This window comes from Haemorhous mexicanus, chromosome 12 (assembly GCF_027477595.1).
Source record: "Haemorhous mexicanus isolate bHaeMex1 chromosome 12, bHaeMex1.pri, whole genome shotgun sequence".
Taxonomy (NCBI): Eukaryota; Metazoa; Chordata; class Aves; order Passeriformes; family Fringillidae; genus Haemorhous; species Haemorhous mexicanus.
In genome coordinates this window covers 14,791,957-14,814,483 of record NC_082352.1, presented here as the reverse complement: position 1 = coordinate 14,814,483, position 22,527 = coordinate 14,791,957, and the positions used below count along the sequence as shown (strand labels likewise).

Here is a 22,527-nt window from a genome sequence, read left to right as displayed (position 1 = left end):
TTTGACACGGCTATGATGTTTTTCAAGAGCTGCAGACTCTTAACAAGCAATACCAGCTCCCTGCATCCCTAACCTCCCATCCACACACTGAGTTGGTTCAAATGGTTCCATTTCAGCACTGGGTGAGTTTTGCTCTCCTTTTGATAGTGCCAACAGCCCAAGAAGAGCCTGTGGGCCTGTTTAAATCAGACGAGTACACAGACTGCCACCTCTGTCAGCTTGTACAGAAAAATGACACTTGTAGGTAACATAGGTCCCAAAACACACAGTGATTTTCTGATGTGGTGTTGCAGCTTTCTCATTACACACTCCAGCATGGTGAACAAAGACAACTGCAGTGCCTGCAGAGGTGTACTGGCTATAAATGTAACAGCTACCCACTCTTCTGATTCTTGTTTCCATTTAGGTTGTTTTTAGGGTAGGGATTTTGGAGATAGTGTGGCCTATATGCAGAGCTCAAGACTGGTGCTGGATGATTTCAGCCAAGGTGCTCCAATTTCTCAAGCTCAGGTTTCCCACCTGCAAATATGTTCCTGCAGACTCCTAAAAAAAAGCTCAGACACAAATATATAAATGAGTTTAGCCTGAAGCAGCAGTCTGGGAGCCCCAGCCAGAGCAGTTCTCTGGTTTCATGTGGGACAGCAGGCAGGTCAGAACAGCTCCAGGAAGATCACACCAGAGTAAAGCAAAGTGACTGAAACACCCATGTTCACCCTTTGCCAAGGTTTGTGCCAGTGCAGGAGTGACACTGAAACCAACTGCTGCAGCATGGGATGGCAACACCTGTCCCTTCTGCTCCCACACACCAGACATTATGAGTAAGCAACAAAGTCATGAGGCCCTCTCTCCCGAGCCAGATGCAACATGAATCTGTGATGTAGGAAGATGTACCCTCAGATCTCATTACTGGCTTCCTGAGGGCAAATTCTCAGTAGCAGACGTGGCTGCTTGAACGCTTTTGGGAGGAAAATACAAAGCTTTTGAGGTACAAAAGTGAAAAGCTTTGTGAGCTTACAGAAGATGAGATGGATGCAGCACACAGGATTCAATGCTTCTGTTTGCAATGGTGAAGGCAGAGCCCTTACTGCTTCAGCACAAGAGGACAAAGAGACAAGAGAGCTTCTAGAACTATTTTTTAAAAATCTTTCTGGGTTTCCTGCTGAAGTAGCTCATAGTTCACCTTCTGTATCTAACTTTGTGAAGCTATTGCCAACACCTTAAAACCCCTACATTTCTTCGAACAGAATCATAGAATCCTAAAATGGCTAGGGTTAGAAGAGACCTTAAAATCATTTTGTTCCAAATCCCTGTCATGGGCAGAGACATCTTCAAAAGGTTGCTCAAAGCCCTGTCCAGCCTAGCCATGAACACTTCCAAGGATGTAAGAACAACTCCTAAAACACCACGTGAACAAACAAACTCTGAGCCAAGCTCTACTATCACCATCAGCTTCAAAAACAAAAGCTGACCATTTTGCTATTCACGAAAAAAAATATAAGCCATTTTTTATTTTAATCAAGCAACACCCAGCAATTTACTTGGCAGTGAGACAGTAGCTGAGACAGTCTCCGTGAAAAGTGACAGAGCCATAGAATGGTTCGGGTTGGAAGAGACCTTAAAGCTCCTCTCATTCCAACCTCCTGCCATGCGCAGGCATCTTTCACTAGACCAGGGCCCCATCCACGCTGGCCTTGAGCTCCTCCAGCAAAAGGAAATGAGGAAAGACGTGTGGGAAGTGGCAATATCGTATGTTAGGCCTGAAAAGGTATTAAAAAAAAAAAAAAAAACAAGACCTAATTAAGGTCAGAAATTAAGTGCCCCGTGAATTAATGCGTTATCTCCGCGCAAACGACTCCAGACCGCCTCAGCCGCGGCCATCGTCGCCGAAAGGCCCCGCGGGGCCGTCGAGCCCTCCCGGGCCGGGACCTCCCCCCGCTGCGCTCGTTACGGGCCGGCCGGGGGCTGCCCCCCCCGGCGCGGTGATACGGCAGCCCCCGGGCCCCCCGACCTGGGCGTCTCGGAACTCCACCACCACATTCTCGCTGCTCCAGCGCGCCGCCATCTTGGGCCGCCTCGGCGGAACCTGCGCGGCGCCTGCCCACTGTGGGGCACCGTGCGGGGACTGCTGGGAGATGTAGTCCCGCCGTTTCCCACCCCCCACCCGCCCCCGGCCCAGTGAACTAGGGCAGCGAGTCCCGTGGAGCCGGGGAGGGGGGTCCCACGGCCCGAGGAGGGGGGTCCCCGTGCGGGTCCGGTCTCTCCGGAGGGGCTCTGGCCGCAGAGGCCCGAGGGTGGTCGCAGCCCCACTACAGAGCAAGACGTGTGCGTGGCGTGGGTCGAGGGTTGTGTTCCGCGGGGCAGCGCCCGCTCATCGGTGCGGTGGCGGCTCCGCGTCCCGCGGCGGCGGCGAACGCAGCGCCGGGCGGCGGCGGTGCAGGGGTTAAGGGCGGCGGGCCGGGGGGGCCGGGGGCGGGAGCATGCGTGCTACCGGCCGCTATTGTCTCCGGCGCGGCGCCCAGCACCAGGCGGCGGCCGCAGCGAGGCCGTGCCCGGCGCAGCGCAGCGGAGCGGGGCGCGCCGCCCCCACCGCCCCCGCCGCCCATGGGCCGCAGCTGATCCGCGCCCGGCTCCCGGCCGCGCCCCGGGCACCAGCGAGGCGGGCGGAGCGACCCTGCCGGCGTCCACCCCCCCCCTCCCCCGCCGCTCCCTCCCCGCTCCGCGGCCCCGGAGCCCTCGGCGGCCTCCGCCGGGGGTGACGGCGGTGGCGGCGGCGGACTCGGGGCGCCCTCGCCCCTGCGGGCCCGGCGGGGGGAGGATGCCTGGGGCGGGGATGGGTTTTCGCCCGTAGCTCCCCGCGCCCCCCCGCTTCCTTCCGCCCCCTCTCGCCTCCCAGCGGGGGCGGCGCGGCCCCGTTCCCCGCGGGGGGCTGTCGCTCGGCTCCCTCCGGCCCGGCGGTGCCCACATGGGGGGCAAGCAGAGCACGGCGACCCGTTCGCGGGGCCCCTTCCCGGGGGTGTCGACGGATGACAGCGCCGTGCCGCCGCCGGGAGGAGGGGGGGGGGCCGCCCCCCTTCGGCCATTACCGGGCGGGCGGCGGCGGCGGCGCGATGGGGCTGCGCAGCCGCTCCGTCAGCTCGGTGGCCGGGATGGGCATGGACCCGGCGGCGGCCGGCGCCGTCCCCTTCGGGCTGTACGCGGCGGCGGCACGAGCGGCGGGGGAGGCCGAGCGGGCCCCGGGCGGCGGCGGCGGCGGTCCGGGCTCCGACTCCACGTACGCCCATGGCAACGGTTTCCAGGAGACGGGAGGCGGTCACCATAGAGACGGGATGCTGTACCTGGGCGCCAGGGCCTCGCTGGCCGACGCGCTGCCCCTTCACATCGCACCGCGGTGGTTCAGCTCGCACAGCGGTGAGTGCCGGCTCCCCGAAGCCTTCCCTCGGCTTTCCCTCCCTCCGTGGGTGCTCGGGGGCGGCAGTGGGCGCGGTTCAGCCGGGAAGGGGGAGCTGACCCCCTCTTGGACCCTCATCCCCATCCCCTCCCCTGCACAGACCGGTGGATGCATGCTGGAGCTGGCATCTGTGTCAAGGTCAAGGGAGGAAGGGGTTGTGAAGGGAGGAGGCTTTCTAGAAGGGAGGTGTTTTGGCTCTAGGATATGAAGTGCTGGATGTGACACCCCCACCTCATCCCCCCCTTGACCTGGAGGATAGTGGTCTTGAGGGTGCTGTAGCTCAAGACCTTGGGTTTTGCAACCAGGCTGGGCACTTTGTGTCTCTTCTGAAGGTGTGTGAGGGCTGCCAGTCAGGTGTAGCAGTTCCTAGCCTTAAAAACTGGGAAAGAAGCAGAAAATGCCTTTGAAAGCAAGGTGTGGGGATCTTTTATTTTATTTTTTTTTCCTTGGTTTTGTCTGATAAAGGGCCAGGGAAAAGCCAAAGTGGGTTTTCTCCTTCAAGCCAGCTGGCAGGGTTGTGGTGTTTAGGAGGAAGCAGAGGAGGAACTGCCTACCTCTTTGACAGGGCTGGGGAGCCAGCTGGGCTCTCTTACAGGAAACGTGTCAGGCTATGGGAAGGGGCAAGGTTACCCTCTTCACCCTCCTGGCTGGACTCTTCCATGTGTCCTGGTGTCTGGAGAGGAGCTCTCCCTGCAAGCAGGGCTGTGTCACTGACCTAGTTTTGGCTGGGTACAGGGAGCGAGGTGGGAGGTCCTCCCTTCCCCTCCTGGCTGGAGGGGAAGTCATTTCAGGGATGTCTCCTTGTATTTCCTGGAATAGTCTGGGATTTCTCTCCCACCCGTCCCCCTCGTAAATCCTGTGTTCTCCTTGTGTGACGTGGTCTGGGAATTTCATAATATGCCTTGGGACAATGCCTCATTTTCAGGAAGGCCTGATACTGAAGCAGTGGATAAGAACAAAGTGCAAGAAGAGTCTCGTGGGGCCCATTTTCCTACTTCTTGGGCAAAAAAAAATCTTGGGGTTTTTTTTCCCTTTGCCCAGTCTCCAGGGACTGCTCTTCTCTGTTAGATGGAAGCTGTGTGTCTTGCATTGCATCCCCAGGTCTGATTCCTGTTGATCTGGAAAAGCCAGGTGCTTGCCATGCTCCCTGACCGATGGAGAGGGCTGGCATGTGGCACCAAACTAGAGACCAAGTGCTCCTGCAAACTTTCGTGCTCCATGACCTTGCACAGACTGTGCTGCTGCTCTGGTTTCTAAATGTAGAGAGAGAAGAAGGCACAGCAGCATCCTTCCAGATATTCCACAAGCCTTTGTGGGAATGAGGGCCAGGGGGGCTTCTGCTGTGCCTGGTGCTGGAGTGAGGAGGGTCTCATTACAGAAACACCCTGCAGCTCACAGTGGTTGGTCAGAGAGTATCAGTTACATTTTAAACTGCAATGCTGAGGCAAAAACCTGTTCAGAAAAATAAACCAGCTGCAAAATGGAGTAAGCTGTTTTTCAGCCACTGGAGTGAGTTAGTGCAGTGCTGCGAAGTTAAACACAGTGCCCTTGAAAGATTGCAGCATGAGCTGTGGGAAGTGCTGCAAGAACTGGGTTTCTCTGGTGCCTCTTTTGGGGCCCTCTGAGAGCATTTGAGCTGAGCTGAAGCGTGCGCGGGCAGCAGCGAGAGCTGTTCAGTCTGTACCGAAGCCTCTCCCGGTGGTGGTTCTTCCTTGCTAATTAATAGCAAAAGGAGTGGAGGATGCTTAAAAACCCTTTTGAAAACTTGTCAGAGCTCATTTAACTTTTGCACTCTTCTTCTCTTAGTGTAAGAAGTTAATGAAGGATTTGGAGACTGCAGGGAACGGGGGAAGTAAGCCACCGCAAGATTGCTGAAATTCCTGTTAATCTCCCATTGCAGCTGGTTAACCTCCAGCAGGGCAGTCAGGAGCTACTTGCGTCTTCCCCCCTGCCTCCCCATCGACCTGCTCCTCTCGTGTTGCTGAGCCACTCCATTAGCCACTGGAAAGTGCTGAAGCAGCAGTGCTCTGGTAAATGGAGAGGAGCTTTGACATTGCTGCGCGTGACTGTCCCTGCTCCCTTTGAAGGATGACTCGAGGGTGGGGATGAGGGGACCCGCCGACGTATCAAACCCACTCAGCATGAGGCATGGGATCTCTGGGATCTGCCTGAGCTGTTGTACTACTGAGGAGAGGAGCCCCCCAAACCCTGTGGATAACAGGGCTGGAGACTGGATTCTTGCCCTGCCTTGCCCCTTTCTGGAGACCTGGATGGGGCCATTCTCTGCGTGTGGGTTGCATTCACATTTTTCGGGGAGCACTTAGGTTTGGGGGATGTGCTGGGAGCTCAAAGTGCGACCTGAGCTCTGTGGGCTCCTCAGTGGGACAGTGAGGAGCTCTGACTTGAGGGCAGTGATAAGGTGCTGTTGTTGCAGCAGGGTGCCTGTGATAACAGGAGCACACAGATAGTCTTGGCGCCTCGCTGCTTCCTATGTCTGCCATGCAGAGTTTCTGTGCCTCTTCAGCTGCTTTATGGCTCATCAGGCCCCTCAGCAGGGACCCTGAGGAGTGAGCTGGGAAAAGCTGAGCTCTCTCCCCTGGCTGGTGTCACTCCTTCTTCTCTCTGCAGCTGAAGGCCTGCAGAAGAGCTAGGTGTGCCTGGGGAGGAAGAGAGGAAGATTGTGCTGAGGATTGTACAGAGGGAGGTTGCAAAGTGGTCCCCAAAGCCAGTGAATGCTGCAGCATCACTGTAAGGTGCTGTGCATGGGGCTGGTCAGTGAGAAGAGCCCACTGCTGAATCCCTCTGGGCTCTACTATGCCTGCTGGGATGCCTCAGTGGGAGAAGCAGTTAGATGCTGATGGCCTCTAGCCCGTCCCAGGACAAGGGCAGGAGAGCTGCTGCTCTTGTGAACAGTGAGGCCTACATATATCTTCCAAATGGGGTGGGCAAGGAGCTCTGACATTTATGGTGGAGCTTGTCCCTTCCTTTGAGGGGACAGCACCTCTGTGGGTGAGTCCTGTTTCCTGATGGGGATTTTCCCAAGGCGTGCCTGCCATACTCACAAGCATTGTAACTGTTCTAGCACCACCTGAAACTGCTCTGGGATTTCCCTGTCTGCCTAAGGTTTCTGAGATCTACTTCTTGACCTCTATGAGTGGAAAAGACACATCTTGCACAACTTTGGAATTTGCCTGTAGCACTTGACCCTGCCTCTGTAGGTTTGTGACTATTCAGGAGTTCTCAGTAAAGCCAAAGATAGTGAGAAGAAGGGAGAAAAGGGAGATGTGTGGTTTAGTGCTGCATGTCTCCAGCTTTGTATGGTTCTCTCAGTGTCTCTCATGTTATTCATCAGAGGATCTAAGGGAGTTTGCAGAGGCTGTAAGTAGCTTAAAGTTTATCTGGAAATCCCACTCATCACCCAAAGCCCTTGAGTGTTTGAAGCTCTAATAAATCCATATCTCCTTGTCTGCTGGCTAGCCCAAGGAAACGCCTAGCTTACCCTTCTGTGCAGTACCACCAGGAATGTCACAGGCTTTCTGTGCACTGACAAAGCAAGCTGTTTGTCCTGGATGTTGGTAGCACCAGTATCAGGAGGCTTTCTTTGCCAAATGAGCTGCTGTGTTCTCAGCAGCACTTTCCTTGGAGCTGGAGGGCCCAGCCTGAGGAAGATGGGAGAGATTTTAGTGCAGAGAGGGCAGCCAGGGTTCTGGGCTGAGTCCTTCTCCAGGCACAGTTTGAGAGCAAAAAAGGCTGGAAGTGCTCTTCAATCTGGCTCCAGAATAATGAGGTGGGAAATAGCAGTTGTTTGTTGGAGGGTGATCTGGAGGTGTGTGTGCGCTCCTGTGTTGGGCAGCCCCAGCCTCTGCAAGCTGGGAAGAGGCCTGTCTGTGGTGAACCCTTGCTGTGCTCCCACGGCTTTGAGTCCTGAGCCTTTTCTCGCTGGTGCCTGGCAATCCTTGCTCTTCAGATAGTCCTGCAATTGAAGTCTCTACACCAGAATGGGAAGGCTGAATTTTAGCTTGCTGGTCAGCTGCTCTCAGCCCTGTCCTGCCACCAACTTGTCACCAGTGTGTTCTGGCAACTAAAATGGGCCCACCGTGTCCTATGGTGTATCAGGCACAGCACTGCCAGCTGGCCAAGGGAGGTGATCTTCCTGCTCTGCAGTGCTGTGGCCTCATCTCAAGTCTGGTGTGCAGATTTAGGTACCACAATACAATAAGGATATAAAGCTATGAGAGGGCATCCAGAGATGGAACTTGAAGGGTCTAGAGGGGAAGCTATATGAGGAGCAGCTGAGGTCACCTGGCTCGTTCTGTCTGGAGAAGAGACTGAGGGCAAAGCTCATTGTAGGCTGCAACTTCCACAGGAGGGACACTGGAGGGTCAGCACTGATCTCTGCTCTCTATGACCACTGGCAGGATCCAAGGGAACATCATGGAGCTGTGCTAAGGGAGGTTTACACAGGATGTTAGGAAAAGCTTTTTCCCCCAAGTGTGGTTGGGCACTGGAAGGCTCCCCAGGGAAGTGATCACAGTGCCAAATCTGACAGAGTTCAGAAAGTATTTGGACAAGGCTCTCAGGCAGATGGTGGGATTCTTGGGGTTGTCCTGTTCAGGGCCAGGAGCTGGACTTGATGATCCTTGTGTTCCTTTCCAAGTGAATCGATGTTTCAACATGCAGACATCATATGTGCTTCCCTCCCTGTTTCCAGGAGCTAGGCTAGGGGAAGGGCACCCCAAGGTCTGCACGAACTTGCCATTCTGAATCTATTTTTGCTAGTGGAAATTTCCAAAGTTGACTGTCCTCAAACCATCTTTTTGTGGGTTTGGTGCTGGTTACTGTCTGACAGCTGGGTCAAGCACCTGCATCAGTGCCAGACCTGTGGATCATTTGGGAAGTGGGTGCGGAAACAGTCCTGATGACTCCCCACACTGGTGATGTTCAGCTGTTGGGCTCTCCAGGTCTGGAGAGGATGCTTTTGTGCTTTTGCCTTCTCTGAGCCAGCTGGGCACCGTCCACCTGGGATGGGGGCAAGAGGCAGAGGCTACCTCGGAAGAGCAAAGTGCTGAACACCTGAAGATGGGAGACTCAGAGGGAGCTTTAATGCACACTCGAGCTGGAGATGAAGTTGAAGCGCGTCAACGTTGGCGTTGTGCGTGCGAAGCCGGCGGTGGCGGCAGTTATCTTCAGGCTCCGCAGCGAGAGCGAGTGCAGGCTGTCTCTGCACTGCCTTGCCTCCCCAGTGCCCTCTGAAATCCCAGCTGCTTCCCTCAGGAACGAGGCACTACCTCCTGTGCACATTAACTGGGATCTCTGCTCTATAAACCTGTGCATAAATCAGCATAGGGTAGCTGGGTGCCCTCTCCCTCTTCCACACATGTATCTTCTAGAGATGCTGAGGATGATGCTCTCGTGCTCCTGGGCTGACCCACTTCCCAGCCAGGATTGTCTTCCCAGCCTGTGACGTAAGTTTATCCCATGCTGGTTTGTTTGCTGAGATGTTTGTTCCGGTGACTGGAATAACCGTAAAGGCTTCTCTTATTTATTAATGTGCTATTAAGGCTTCTCTCTCCTCTCCCTCTCGTTCACTGGCCGGAGGATCAATCAGATACAGATATCTTTGGTGGAGGAGCAGTATCAGGCTGGCACCTGGCCAAGGCAGCCGCGCAGAGTCATGGGAAAATGCTGAAAATTATTTTCAAGAGAAGTGCAGGGAGGGAGAAAAGCCCACTTTGGAGGAGGAGGAAAAAAAAGCTTTTTTTTCCCCCCTCCGATGTACTATCTCATGTGACAGATCAGACAAGCAGCAAAGGGCTCTTCAGATAAATTCCCTTTGCAGGGACCAGTCTTGTGGTGCCCCAAGCAGATGGTGGGCAACCACGAGGTGTATTTTGTGGCATCTGCTGCTGGTACACCAAAACCCCAGATGTGCTGAGTACTTGGTTTTGAGTAAATGTGACCTGGCTTTCTCCTGGTTCCCTTGAAAACTGAAATCACAAGGGCTTGGGAATGATGCGCATGAGCAGCCAAGTGATGCTGTAAAGCAGCAGGCCCTGATGCAGAGCACTTTGCCCACCTGCTTTGGCCGGGCTGTACATCAGGGTACAACAAGCCTCCCCCTGTAGGGACACCAATTTTTTAATTTCAGATAGAGCAAGACTAGTTAAAGCTGGGCCTTAAATGTCTTCCCTGCACCAGTTCTACCAGGCAGGTTTCAAATGTGGGTGAACCCACTGGAGGCTTGAGTACCCCCCAGGGGTGCTCCTGCTGTCCCTTGCAGGTGCTGTGTGGCTGAATGCTTTTGCTTAGTGCTTTTTGATGGGAGGCTGCTGGAGGTGCAGCTTCAGGAAGCTCTGCTGCCTGGGGCCTCTTCTCGTGCTGCTGCACAGCGTTTCCCGTGGGCAGAGCCCAGCTTCTGGCAGGTTTCCTGCCCTGCTGGGCTGCAGACAGGGGAGAGGAGTACCTGTGGTGGGGGACAGGGTCTGCTTCTCTCTTGTCATGGTTTAACTTTCCAGCCCACTGCAGGTCCATAGAATCTGGGATTTGTGGAAGGCGGAAGGAAGGGCCAGAGAAGCAGCAGGCAGATCTTCATGGCTGATTTCTGTCCTGCTGGCAGGGGGCTTGATACATTGGTGCTCCCTGCTTTGGTCCCTGTGCCTCCACACTGCAGGGTTTGTGCCATGTGCCACCAGCTGAACCCAAGCAGATGCATCACTCAGACCCAGCGCTGGGTCTGTGGGGAGCTGGGGGTGTTCCATCCAGGCTGTGTTTTGCCAGTGGGGATGGTATCTCACCATTGGAGAGGCTGTGCTGCACCTCTGGGGTGAAGCTGACCCTTCTCTCCCCTCCTTCCCTGTAGACCAGAGCTGGCCAGCATCAGCACCAGGTTGGCCCTGCTGGTGTCATGGGAAATTTGTGACTCCCTGTGCTCATGCACACTCATGTAGCTGTGGGGTTCCCAGTGGTATGAAATTAGACTGTGATCTTCCTTGGAATGGTCTTGTGGCACTTTGTAGAGAGGCAGAGAGATGCTGTAGAAATATTTACCTTTTTGCTAGTTTTAGCTACCCTAGCAGAAATTTCTCAGCATTGTATATTCCCAGTTAGCACCCTTGGTTAATTGAGTTTATGTCAAGTTATGGCCATAGATCCAGAGAGACTGTCACCTGCCAGGCACAGAAGAGGGGCTGGGATAGATCCTGGTGAGGGAAGCACAGCAGTGCAGATGAAGAATGGAACTGAAAGCTGCTCAGAACAGTTTCCTGGCCCAAGCAGGCAGGACAGCGTGACAACAGTGGGTATTTTTAGAGGCCAGCTGCCTGCAACACAAGAGGGGGAAAGCAGAAGTCAGGCAGGAGAATTCAGTGATGCTGACCCTGTCCCATGTCCCTGCCCAGCATTTTATTTCCTTCCAGGATGAGGCCGCTGGCATTTCCATGTCCTCTGTGTCTCTTTGCCTGTTGCTGCCTCGAAAGACAGGTCTCTTCCTTCTACCCCTGGCTTTCATCATGGCTCTGAGTTTCTCTTATCACAGCTCAGTGATTTGAGAGTGGTGCCACGGCCTCTGCTCTTCACATCCTGGGTGGTTGCATTACAGCTTGGGGTGGTGGGCGTTTGGGGGATTGTTTTTTGGAGAAGCCTTTGTCACCAGTGAGGGGAAAACCTGCAGTTTCTCCTGCAGCTGGGGTAATTGCAGTAATTCATTTGGGAGCTCTTCCTACAAGGTGATGGAGCTGCACTTCATCAGAAGCGCTGCAGGGGAATTAGATCCACCTTTCAATCCATGCATCCAAGGCATGGACATCTGTAGCCAGGGAAAAGGAGGTTAGGTTGGCTCTAGGCAGATGGCCTAACTTATTGTCTGCAGGGAGGTCAAGTCAGTCTGGGCTGAGATCAGTTTTGGAGCCAAACCTCTGGTAAGCTGGTACTGAGCAGGATGGGCTGAGGCTGAGCACCCTGCCTTGGCTGCCTTGGCATTTCAGCTCATCCACAGTCAGATCTTAGTGCTTTGAAACTAATGTCCATTTGCTTATTTATTGTGCCGGATTTCACAGGCCTTGAAGTCTGCTATTTGCCTGGATCTAACCCTTCTGAGGAGGTTTTTAGATGCCTTTGATTTCTTTTTGCTCCCTGTAGACAGGTACAAAACAGGTGGCACCCTGCACCTAGTCCTGCATGAATGTTTCACAGGAAGATTCTGCTTCACAAGACCCTGCCCAGCTTGGGAAGTGGGGTTACACTTTGCTCCTCTGGGTGGTGCCTTTTGTGATGGGGAAGAGAGAACTTGAAATCCCACAGCTGGGATTTTTGTTAGCTGCAGCCCCACCATCTCCTTCCTCAGAAGGAGCCCTTTTCTTGTTGGAGGTTGGCACATATTGAAGGAAAAGGACAGAAAAGGTGGAGCACCTGGGCGGGGTTGTTCCTGCCTGTGACACAGTGTAGCCCCTCCTGCCTCCTCTAGCAGGATCCAGCGTGGGCAGACCCTGCCACTCTCTGAGGGGCTCATTCCTCTGAGATGCTGTGCTTTGTGTTTGGAGGGCTGCAGAGAGCTGGCTCTGTCTGCCAGCCGCCTCCATGCTGCAAAGGCAGCTGGGAAGCTCTGGAGTGGTGTATCCCCATCCTCAACATAGATCTTCCTCCCCAGTCCCTGGCCTTTGGCTGTCAAAGGAGTGATCATGCTGCCTGTCTGGGCAACTTGGTGCTATGGAGAATCCCTCCCCTTCTGCACCAAGTACAACAGAGAAGGGTGATCACCCCTAGCCATGCACCTGCTTTCTCTCCTTCCCGCTGTCCTGCTAGGCTGGGGCATTCACTGGGTACCCCTCAGCAATCACAGTCTCTCCTGGGAGCAGGGAGATGCTCTGTGCTTTGCAGCCCTTCCTACCACGTGAGGGGCAGGTGAGGTCAGGACTTGCTCTGCAGCATGCTCTTCACTAAGACTTTTTTTTTCCCAGTGGTGGAAAAATTTCAATCTTTTTGTCTTTCTGCAGAAATAACCGCTGTGAATGGGCCGTGAGTGTTCCCTAGCCATGCACTGCTTGGGGGTGGGTGCAGCTCTGTGTGCCTTTTATGCTCTGTTTGCAGCCCACTACATAAAAATTGCCCTTTCTCTACCCCAAAAAGCAACGTGTCATCCTTTCCACACATCCCATGGGTTGGGGATGTTGCACTGATGAAAAACAGTTGCCTCAGTGATCCTGCCACCATGGCCCAGGCACAAAGACCCCCTCCACTGTGCTCTTTATGCAGTGCTGCTGTGGGATGCCTGGGGAGGAGGTGTCCCAGGAGCTGTTTGGGATCACTCCCTGGCAGGAAGGGGTGTGTGGGTGCCATCAGTGCTTGGCCATACTCCCAGCATCACAAAGTCAGGGCATGTCGTCATGTGCCTCTGGAGTGTCCCATCATCCTCTCCAGAGATCATCTGAAGATGAGGCATGATGAAGGCTCAGCAACATCAAAGCACAAGTTTTCTGCTTTGGAAAAACCCAGGCGTCAGGAAGCAAGTCACCCCATGGAGTCAGATCCAGCTGGGTTTGGGAGTGGCTCAGGTCAGGCTTTGGTGTTTCAACCTTTCCAAAAGTGGGAATTCCTCTGGCAGCTCTTCAGTGCTGGAGCCTGGCAGTGGGGACTCCGTGGGTGCCTCCCCAACGGATGTCTTAGTCAGAAATGACTCACCCCACCAGTCCCCACGTGACATTGCCTCGCTGCTCCCTCCCAGTCCTTGCCAAGCCAAAGTGCCAAATTCTGTCCCTTCCTGCTCTGATTTCCAAATCGCTGCATCCCAGTGAGCTGCCAGAGTGCTCCTTCATTTCAGCACCTGGGACCCCCTCGTCACCCTGCTGGCTCTGTGCATCTTGCAAATGATTGCTGCCCACAGCAGGGCTTTGGCTGGGCCTCCTCCTTCCTATGAGAAATACGTGGGAGGAAAAAATCAGGCTTTCAGGCAAACCCTTTGGAAATTCCCAGGTGTGCCTGCAGGATCGTTGTCCGCTCTGGGCAATGAATTTGAGCACCTGAACATCCCTTGAGAGGCGTGGAGGCAACACCAGAGCATCCCTGCAGTTCTCCTGAGCTGTGACATAGCCCCAGACCTGTTTTGTGACTAGCAGGAACCCTGGATAGGTTGTAACTTGGTAAATCTGAGCCCTGCAGCCCGACAGGAGTTGGAGGCGTTAATGCCTTCACTGGGCTATCACCCAGGACCCCTCTGCTTAACTTTGCTCTTCTCTTGGATGCTAAAATTAGCTTTGGGCTACACATACTTATGAAACCTGTTCCCAGCAGCTGGGGGAGTGTTTCTGCAGTAAACTAGGACTTGCCAGAAGACAGGGTGACCCTGAGAAGTTGCCTTTTTCATCCAGATCTGGAGGAACTGATCCTGCAGTATAGCCTGAGCTATATGAGGGAGATGATCTCTGTCTTTAGCATAGGTACTTCTGTTCAAAAATTGCAATTGCAACCATGAAAGGGTCAATACTCAAACATTGTGAGGCAAGGAGGGTACTTGGTATCTGGACATCCTGTGACCATATAAACAGGTCTCTTTGCCCCCCAGCTTCTCAGTGTCTGAGGGCTGTGCTGGAGGTGTTTTGTAAGGCTTTGTTGTGTCCATCTGCTGAGAATCAATAGCTTTGGGTGCTCTGGAGCAAATGTTCCTGTGGGGTTCCCTCTCCCATGTCTTCTGTTCCTTTCCAACTCTCCAGCTTTCCTCAGCCCCAGAATTGCAATCTGTTCTCCTTCTTCCCATCCTCCCCCACCACCTCCATAAGAACCCAACTGGCTAAAAAAAAATACCTCTGCCTCCTGGCTTGCAGCAAGCTAGCACTGGGCTTCTGTGATGTGGTGTCACCCAGCCCCTCTGCTCTGTGTCCTGCATCTCTCTGACCCCAGCGGGTTCCCTATATCCCACCTGAAGCACTAATGCCTTGTCCTTGCTGATACATCTCTTCTTTGTGGCTTTAGTCAGGTGGGAGTGGACAGAGATGTCTCCAAAACACAATGCCTTGAGCATTAGGATTGTGCTGCCCTTGGCCAGCTTTGTGTTCCATGGCACATCCCTGCCACCCTTGGCAGGTGTGTAGCTGACCTGACAGCCGACAGCTGCCACGTGTGGCCTTTGCCAGGAGCTACTGCACACCAGGGACAGCTTTTCTTAGACCTTGGAAAACCTGGCCTTGCACAGAGGTAGCTTCTTTTTGGGGTGCTGCTTTTATATTATAAACATTTCTTTTCTTCCTTCTCAGCAAGCTGAACTGACTCAATCAGCAAGGAAATGGTGGGATGGGGATATGGAGCAAGACCATCCCTCTGCCAAGGCAGCAGAAATGGTTGAGTTTCTTTCCAAGCACTGCCATCCAGAGATATGTCAAATGGTTGAGTTTCTTTCCAAGCCACATCCCCTGCTTGGCTGATCATCTGGCACTGGTTCACTGGCATCCCCCAGCCCTGCCTCCCTTCCACCCCCAGAAAGGTGTGATATCTTATTTCCACCCTGGACCCATACTTTATGCTCTCCAGCCTCTCTGCAGCCTTGAATGAGGAGGAAGGACGCTCCCTTTTCAAAGCTGGCAAATGAGGCAGCTTAAGTGCTTTACTCCTTCCTGCCTACGTGTCCCTGCTCGTGTCAGCCCTTGTGCTGCACAATAGCCCGTGGTGGAATTCACCCAGTGCCTTGAGTCCTGCTGGGGCAGCAGGGCTGCCTTGGACCTTGGCTCCTGCCTCTGCCCATGCAGCTGATGCCATTTCCTTCTGCAGGGGGAGGTGGATCCTGGCCTGGTTCTGCGAGGTGCCCTGGCCTGCAGGCACTTGATGCAGCCTCCTGCAGCATCACCCGACTGCATGGCTGAGGCTGGTAGAGCATCACTTCCATGCTGGGCTTCCTCTCGTGAGGGGACACTCATGGAGTCCTCAGCTGCCTGGTCCCTGCTGTGCCCCAGTGCTGGAGAGGTGCTCTGTGCATCCATGTGCCATCTCCAATGTGCTGCTCTGTGACTGTCACTTTAAAAAAAGGAGTCTGCTTTAAACCCACAGGGAATTTATTTTCTGGGAGATGTTGGGTCTGAATATCTTGGCTCTTCAGGTTTCCTTCACTTGGCTGGCACAGAGGATAACTTCTCCCTGATCCCTTCTTCCCTCCTGGGGCTGTGCTGGAGCCCTCGAGGGGTAAGGGAAGGGGAGGACTTGGAATCCCTTTGGCTCACCCAACCCCACATGCTTCAGACTGACCAACTGGTCCTTCAGTCTTTCCCTCCTCTTTAATCATTAGCCTAGGGTTTTCCAAGATGATCCATGTATGCCAGCTTCCACATGGTGCTGGTTCAGCTGGCAGTGTTAGGAAAGGCATGGTGGAAGGTGGGATGCTCATGGTTTACTCAGCAAGGAGGAGGCACCAGGACTACATGCTTGGACCAAATATTCTCTAGTTTTATCTCGTGTTTGGATGCATCCTCACCTGGTATAAGCCAGCTCCCTTGGCTGAGAGCCCAGGATGCTCTCTAGAGACATGGAGATGGGCTGTGCAGCTGAAGTTTCCAAATCTTCCATGGTCATCAGGCAGACTGGAGCTTACCCAAGCTTCCTGGTTCTCCAGGTGTCCTGTGTGGTGGCTGGGCACCAGAGGAGGGATCCCTCCTGGGTCAGGCACATTTTGGGGAGTTTGCGTTGCTGCTCCCATTCACAGGGCTCCTGGTTTATCCCATAGCAGTAGTGGGAGACTGGGCAATCAAGGATCCAGCTGGTGAATGCTGTGTGGGCTGTTGTGCCTGGGCTGCTGCTTCTTCCTGCCTTCAGGGCACATCATCCCCACTGGTGTCTTCCTCCCACTGCTGGAGGTGCCGTGCAGTGGAAAAGCTGCTGCTCTCCGTGTATCAGCCACCTGCCAGTAACAGAGCCACAGTGTCCTACTAACAGGGCTACTCCTGATGGCACCATGGCCTGTAAGCAATCTGCCTGGAGGCATAGCCAGCAGGAGGAGGGTTTGGCAGGTGAAGGTAGCCATGACACATGCCTTTCCCTGGGAGCTGGGACAGTCTTGCAGTTCCTGTGGACATGGTTTCACTCCCCTGCAGGGAGCAACCACTTCTACTCTCAGGACATGGCGTGGTTGACCCTGGTGTACTGCTCCGTAGACACAAGTGATGGGAATTTCCTCTCCCTGCTCCAGAATCAGCTCTGTTTGGGATACTTAGAAATGGGTTGGAAAGGTGTCTCAATCCTGCCACCATCACTAAATTCCTTGCAGTTCTGTGACAGTACTTTTGGCACTGTGAGGGTTAACCACCAGGCTTTTTCAGCATTCATAGGACTGGGTGGAGATTTTCAGAGGTTCCCAGCTCTACTGTGCCCAACTCTCTGAAATTAACCATGTAACCTTCCTAAAAATACTCAGAGGGTAGTAGCCTCCTGAGAGCACCAGCACCACTTGCTCCTGGTTTCTAGACCAAGCCATTGGAGAGATTAGATCACCTGCCAGCCTATGTCTCACAGCCCAGGAAAGCCCTTGGCTTTCTCCAAGTCTCCTCCAAGGTACAAGAGTCCAGGTCTCAACCTGAACCTGCTTTTCCAGGCCAGCCCCCTTCCTGCAGCACCCTCCTCTTCTTCACTTAGTGTTGTTGGGAGCTGGTACCTGCCCACACATTTCTGCATGAGGTGACAGTGCCAGCTTCAGGTTTAATGTGCTGTGGGCAGGAGCATCGCCAGCTGCAGCAGATGCCTTGGGAGGGGGGAAATGTCCATGCCTTTCCCTGGAGCAACCCCTGGGCCTCCCCATGGGTGTGGGAGGCCCAGGCAAGGAGGAATAGCTGGGCCCTTCCTCTCTTTTTTTTTCAAGGCATGTGGGAGGAGGATGTAAAGGGCTTGAGGAGGAGGGAGGGAGCTGAATTTTCCATGAGCAGCTGTCAAAATGTAATCTCCTGCGTTGCTCTGGCTGGCAGCTTAGGCAGGATAAATTAAAGGGGATTTCGGGGAATGTGGAAAATACCATGGCCTGGAGGGGGCTGGCCATGTGGAGAGCAGCTCTTTCATCCTCAGGACAGGCTCCTGCCAGAACTGTGAAGGGATGTTCCAAGGAACCGGGCTTGGTGCCTGCTGCCGTTTGGTGCTGGCTGTCCCCTGGCCTCACTGGTTCTCTGCCTATCACCTTCACCCAAAGGTCACCAGGAGGAGGGGTGGGGAGTTCACCTCTGCCTCCCCTTTCCCACTGGTGGTGGGCTCTGTGCCTGCCACGAAGGGAAACACAAGCAGTTGCTTTTGCAATGTCAAGTATTTGTGCCGACAGCTGGGGTGCAGGGCAGCCCCCCGCCCTGGGGACCTTTCCACACCAGCTCCTCGCTCCTGCTCAAACTTGGCAATTTGTGAACTGCATATTCATCTTTCCTTTTTTTCCCCCCTCCATCTTGTGAAATGCAGAGCCAGAAAAGTGTGTGTGTGTGTGTGTTTCTGCACTTGGCTCAGCCCCCAGACCTGTCTGGCTGGAGGAAGCCACATACATGCTGGGGCTTGAGCCTGGGCCCCTCTGTCTGCCCAATGTCCCCGCGTCCTTGCCACGGGGCTGTGGCGGTGTCAGGAGTCCCGGTGCCCCAGCCAGCTGCCCAGGGAGCAGTGAGGAGCATGAGGAGTGTTCATGCCAGCTATTTTTAACTGTGCTAAAGCTATCCCAGCTAGCAAATAGGCCTGGAGAAACAGCAACAGCCGCTTGCTGGAGCCTGCAGAGGACCCTGCTCGTTGCCTGGCCCTGCTGCTTTGCTGGCAGCCATGCCCTGGCAGCCACAGACCAGGCAGTTTCATCTGGGTCCTTTTCCTTTTACATTGGTTGCACGTCTCATAGGATCCCTTCGGGTGCTGCTGGAGCTTGGCAGATCTGGGACAGCTGTTTAAAATAACACATTGGCACAGAAAAGGGGGGGACCAGAGGAAACGAGGTCTGCCCACACACAGCACAGGGAACAGTACTGAACCTCTACGAATGCCATGCCCTAACACAGAGGTTACAGACAAAATGCCTTTTCCAAAGGGAGCCCTTCACGGCCGTTCCAGGGACTTGCTGCTGGAAGAAGTGCCCAGAGCTCCCCGGCAGGGACCGGTGCCTGTGGTGCTGGCAGCCCATCCGCGCCAGGCGGAGCAGTTCAGGCGGGGACAGGGCCAGGCGGGCTGCCAGGGGAGCGGGGCACCGCGAGGGTGTCTGGCAAGGGGAGGCCGGTTGGGTCTCGCAGCAGGCAGCCTGGGAGGCCATCTGAGCTATCCACGCTATAAATACACCGGGCGGGTAAACACTTGGGAGGAGGAAAAAGCCAGCAACTTCAGCTAATGGGCACGGCTGCCACAAGGTATAAATCGGTCAGGAGTAAAATTAGGCTGGAGAGGAGAAGGCAGATCAGTGCTGCTGCCCACAAGGCCCTGGCTGCAGCACTGCCCTATCACCGGGGGCTTGGTGCAGTTGGGGCCAGACTCAGAGCAGACACTCTGTGGCTCAGCCAGGCTGGACAGGGATCTGTTCCCAGGGTTGCAGTGTTGCAGGCCAGCAGGACACCCCACTGGAGGACTGCTGGGCTTGAGGGCTCCTTCTTTTAGCAGATCCTTTTAGAGCCATTCACATACCATCCATAGTGCTCATCCTTGCTGCACCCTCCTGGGAAATAACAACACTCTGGAGGGGCAGGATCCAAGGACCTGGGAAGTGAACTGTGTTTATCACTGCTGCTAATGAGCACTGGAGTGTTGAGAAGTTACAGGGGCTGTTTGCACAGCAGAGGTCTGAGCTGCCTCTCCTTAAAGCCACCCTGTACTTTGTCTCTCACAAGAAGCAAAAAAAAAAAAAAAAGCCCTGTCCACATCCACATGGTGGCAAACAAGAACCTGATTCATCCTTAGATAATTTGTGTACATTCTTTTTCTTTTCGTTCCTGAGCAGCCTTTGCATATATATGAAGAAAGCTCATAAGCGGCACTGCAGTCAAACCTGATCTGCTTTTAGAAGGCAGATCCTTAAATTACCCTCTCCCTCTCTGCAGGCAGGGAATTGCTGGATATTCTGGTGCAAACCCGTGGTGGTGGCACGCGCGTGTTCAGCTCGAGCTGCGCTGCTCTGCTGGGCAGTGACAAACCTCGTGGCCTTGAGCTGGCTGCGGTGGAAGGGCAGGGAGTCCCAGATGGGTGACCTACAGGGCTGCCTGGGGTTCTGCTCCTTGTGAGTTTGAAGCTTACAATCTGCATTTGGGGCAGCCTCACTCAGTGGTGTTGGGGGCGATGCTGTGGTGGTCTGCATCCACCTCGTGGTGGCTCAAGCAGGTGATGACACTGGTGTGACACCGTGGCACCACCCCAAAAGCAAAGTCACAGAGCAGATCTGGGCATCTTATCCAGCCTCATCCAAGAACCCAAATCACCAGGCAGGGTCAAGGTCAAGCTGTTTTATCACTCTGCAGTGTCCCCCTGCTTCTGGGGAGGCAGGCTGGCATCAGAGGGGTGAGTACCCACTTCACTCCTGTGAAAAGCTCGACAAAGCAGCCATTTGTGTTTGAAGCTCCAATCTGCCAGTCCTGTGCTGCAGCTTTAGGAAAAAACTTCCTTGCAGCTTTTCTGGCTCAGCCATGTGGTGCTGAGCTCTGGCAGCAGGGACAGCACTGTCCAGGCACAGGGACGTGCCCATGCACTGCCAGTGGCTCAGAGCTGCATGCCCCAGGCTGCTGCTCTCCCTTTAAGGCCTGGCAGCAGCTGATGGCCACGTGTGCACTGCCTTGGCACGCTGTCCGTGCCCTCTGCGCGGCAGGCACAGGGACGGCCAGCGCACCAGCTCGTCGGCTGTCCCCTCTTCGGTGGCTGTCCCCCACGCTGGCGGCTGCTGGTGGCCGGCACAGGATGAGCGGGTGCCCAGTGGGTGCTGTGTGGGGTGAGGGTCACCATGCAGGCAGCAGGTGAGGGGCTGCCCACTGCTGTGCCCCACCATGGCCCCAGGGATTCCCTGGGATGCAGGGTGGATGACTCCTGCCCTCACTAAGGGCTCCTCTCTGTGCTCTCCTTCCAGGTTTCAAGTGCCCCATTTGCTCCAAATCTGTGGCTTCTGACGAGATGGAAATGCACTTTATCATGTGTCTGAGCAAACCTCGCCTCTCCTACAACGGTAAGGGCCAGGCTGTGTGGGGGACACGGCGTCCTGCCCCCCTGGGATGGCTCTGGGTGGCTGAAGAGACGTTTGCTGCGGGCAGGCGGCTTGGCTGGGCTTCCCAAGAGGGCTGTGCTCTGGCAGGATGGTGCTGCTCCTCTCTGCTCCCCTGTCATGGCTCAAGCCTGCTCCTTTTGCTTTCGGGCTCCTTTGTAACACAGCCCCTACCCCGAGGGGGCCCCCTCCCCTCCCCTTGGTGCCAGAGGGAGCCCTGCTGGCGCATGTCCTCCTGGGCTGCCCCCCAAAGAGTCATTGCCTTCCTCCCCTCCTTGCTGGCCTTGAGCACTGGGCTGCAAGCTCCAGCTCCAGCATCTCCCACCTCTCTGCTGACCACTAGTGTGGGAGTGATGCCCTACTGGTTGGTGATTTTTGGAAGCCAGGGGTAAGGGTTGTGTTCATTCCAGATGCCCCAGACCCATGTCCTCCCTGTGCCTCCACAGGAGCCTCCTGCCAGTGTTTTCCAGCACTGTTGCCATTCCACCCCATCCTGGCTGCCCCCACAGCAGTGACCCTGGGCTCCACTCCATCCCAGGGAGGGGAGTGCTCTAGTGGTCCCTGTCTCACTGCTGCCCTGTCCTCCCCTCCCAGATGACGTGCTGACCAAGGACGCTGGCGAGTGCGTGATCTGCCTGGAGGAGCTGCTGCAGGGGGACACGATAGCCAGGCTGCCCTGCCTCTGCATTTATCACAAAAGGTACCATGAGGGGACAGCCAGGCGGGTGGCAAGGGGACAGGCAGGGACACCTGAGGCTCAGCAGCATGGTGGTAACATGCTCTCCTCTTGCAGCTGTATAGACTCATGGTTTGAAGTGAACAGATCTTGCCCAGAGCATCCTTCTGATTGACCCGCCGAGCGTGCTTGCTGACTTCTCTCTAAGGTGAGCCTGTGGTGGGCTGCTCAGAAGGGACATTCCCATGCTGGGTTTAAATCCAGGGCTGGAAGTGGAGGACAGGGTGGGATAGGGCGGGACGTGACAGCCAGGGCTCCTGCTCCTCACCCGGGACGGTCTCTCTCTGCCTTTGCAGGGCACCTTGCTATACCTGCTGTACCTCCTCTCCCCGTCCCCCCTGCCCCGCCTGGAGTTTTGGGCTGACTTTAAATTCCTCGAGAAGACAAAAATAAAACCCAGAAACTTGAATCCACTTGGGACAACGGCGCAGTTTTTATTTTATTTTATTATTTTTATTTGTTCTGTTGTTTTTCTGCTTTTTGTTTTGTTTTGTTTTTTTTATTTTAATTTAAAAGACTTAAACAAAACGAAACATCCAGGAGACGACAGTGTGAGAAAAGCGGAGCAACCTGCTCTCCCCTCCTCAGCCGCTGGTCACCAGGAGAGCTCTGCCTGCCAGGGAGGCCCCGGGGACGCCCTCGGCCGAAACCCTGCCATGATGTTTGGCTTTTGTCCCCGAACCGAAAGGGGAAAGCTGCCGGGGGACAGCCGGCCAAACGGAGCACGCGGCATTTCTCACCGGCAACCCCCCCACCTCCCACCCGGACTCGCCCGGGGGCTCTGCTCGGTTTTTTTGCACTGACTAAACGGGAAATTCCTCCTCTCTCCTATCTCCCTTTTGGAGATCTCCACCCCGGGCCCCAGCAGCGTTGAGATGGGGACTCTGCCCCACGCCGGGAGCGGGGCCACTGCTCCCCCCTGCTGAGTTGCAGGGGTCCGTCTTTCAAGTGTTTACAATGAGAAAAAAAAAGGAAAAAAAGGAAAAAAAAAAGAAGAAAAAAAGAGAAAAAGGACAAAAAAAAAACCAAACAACAAACCACAACTGAAGCTTTGTGTTGACTGGCGTGTTCTTCAATTTGAGCTTCCCTGCCCCGGTGATGTTTACAGACTGGTCACTCTTTAACTCAGCTATAACCACTCAGAGACTGGAGAGCTGCAGCATCCCCGCCGCCCCTCCTGTGCCCCCTCGC

The 22,527-nt window shown here is 54.9% G+C and overlaps 2 protein-coding genes across 2 annotated transcripts in view; one reads left to right on the top strand and one right to left on the bottom strand.

The window, feature by feature from the left end:
* Nucleotides 1-2,124, bottom strand: part of WDR59 (WD repeat domain 59) — a 49,022-nt gene extending 46,898 nt beyond the window's left edge. Inside the window, exon 1 of the mRNA XM_059857200.1 lies at nt 2,009-2,124. Within this exon, the coding sequence (XP_059713183.1) occupies nt 2,009-2,062 (54 nt within the window). The 5' untranslated portion in view covers nt 2,063-2,124. The remainder of the gene's footprint in view (nt 1-2,008) is intronic.
* A 582-nt stretch (nt 2,125-2,706) lies between these two features.
* ZNRF1 (zinc and ring finger 1) lies at nt 2,707-21,749 on the top strand. The gene is given in 6 exon segments (XM_059857205.1): nt 2,707-3,064; nt 3,066-3,408; nt 20,469-20,564; nt 21,195-21,300; nt 21,394-21,484; nt 21,633-21,749. Coding segments are annotated over 5 exon segments (705 nt in total). The 5' UTR covers nt 2,707-2,962; the 3' UTR covers nt 21,452-21,484; nt 21,633-21,749.
* Nucleotides 21,750-22,527: the final 778 nt, after the last annotated feature.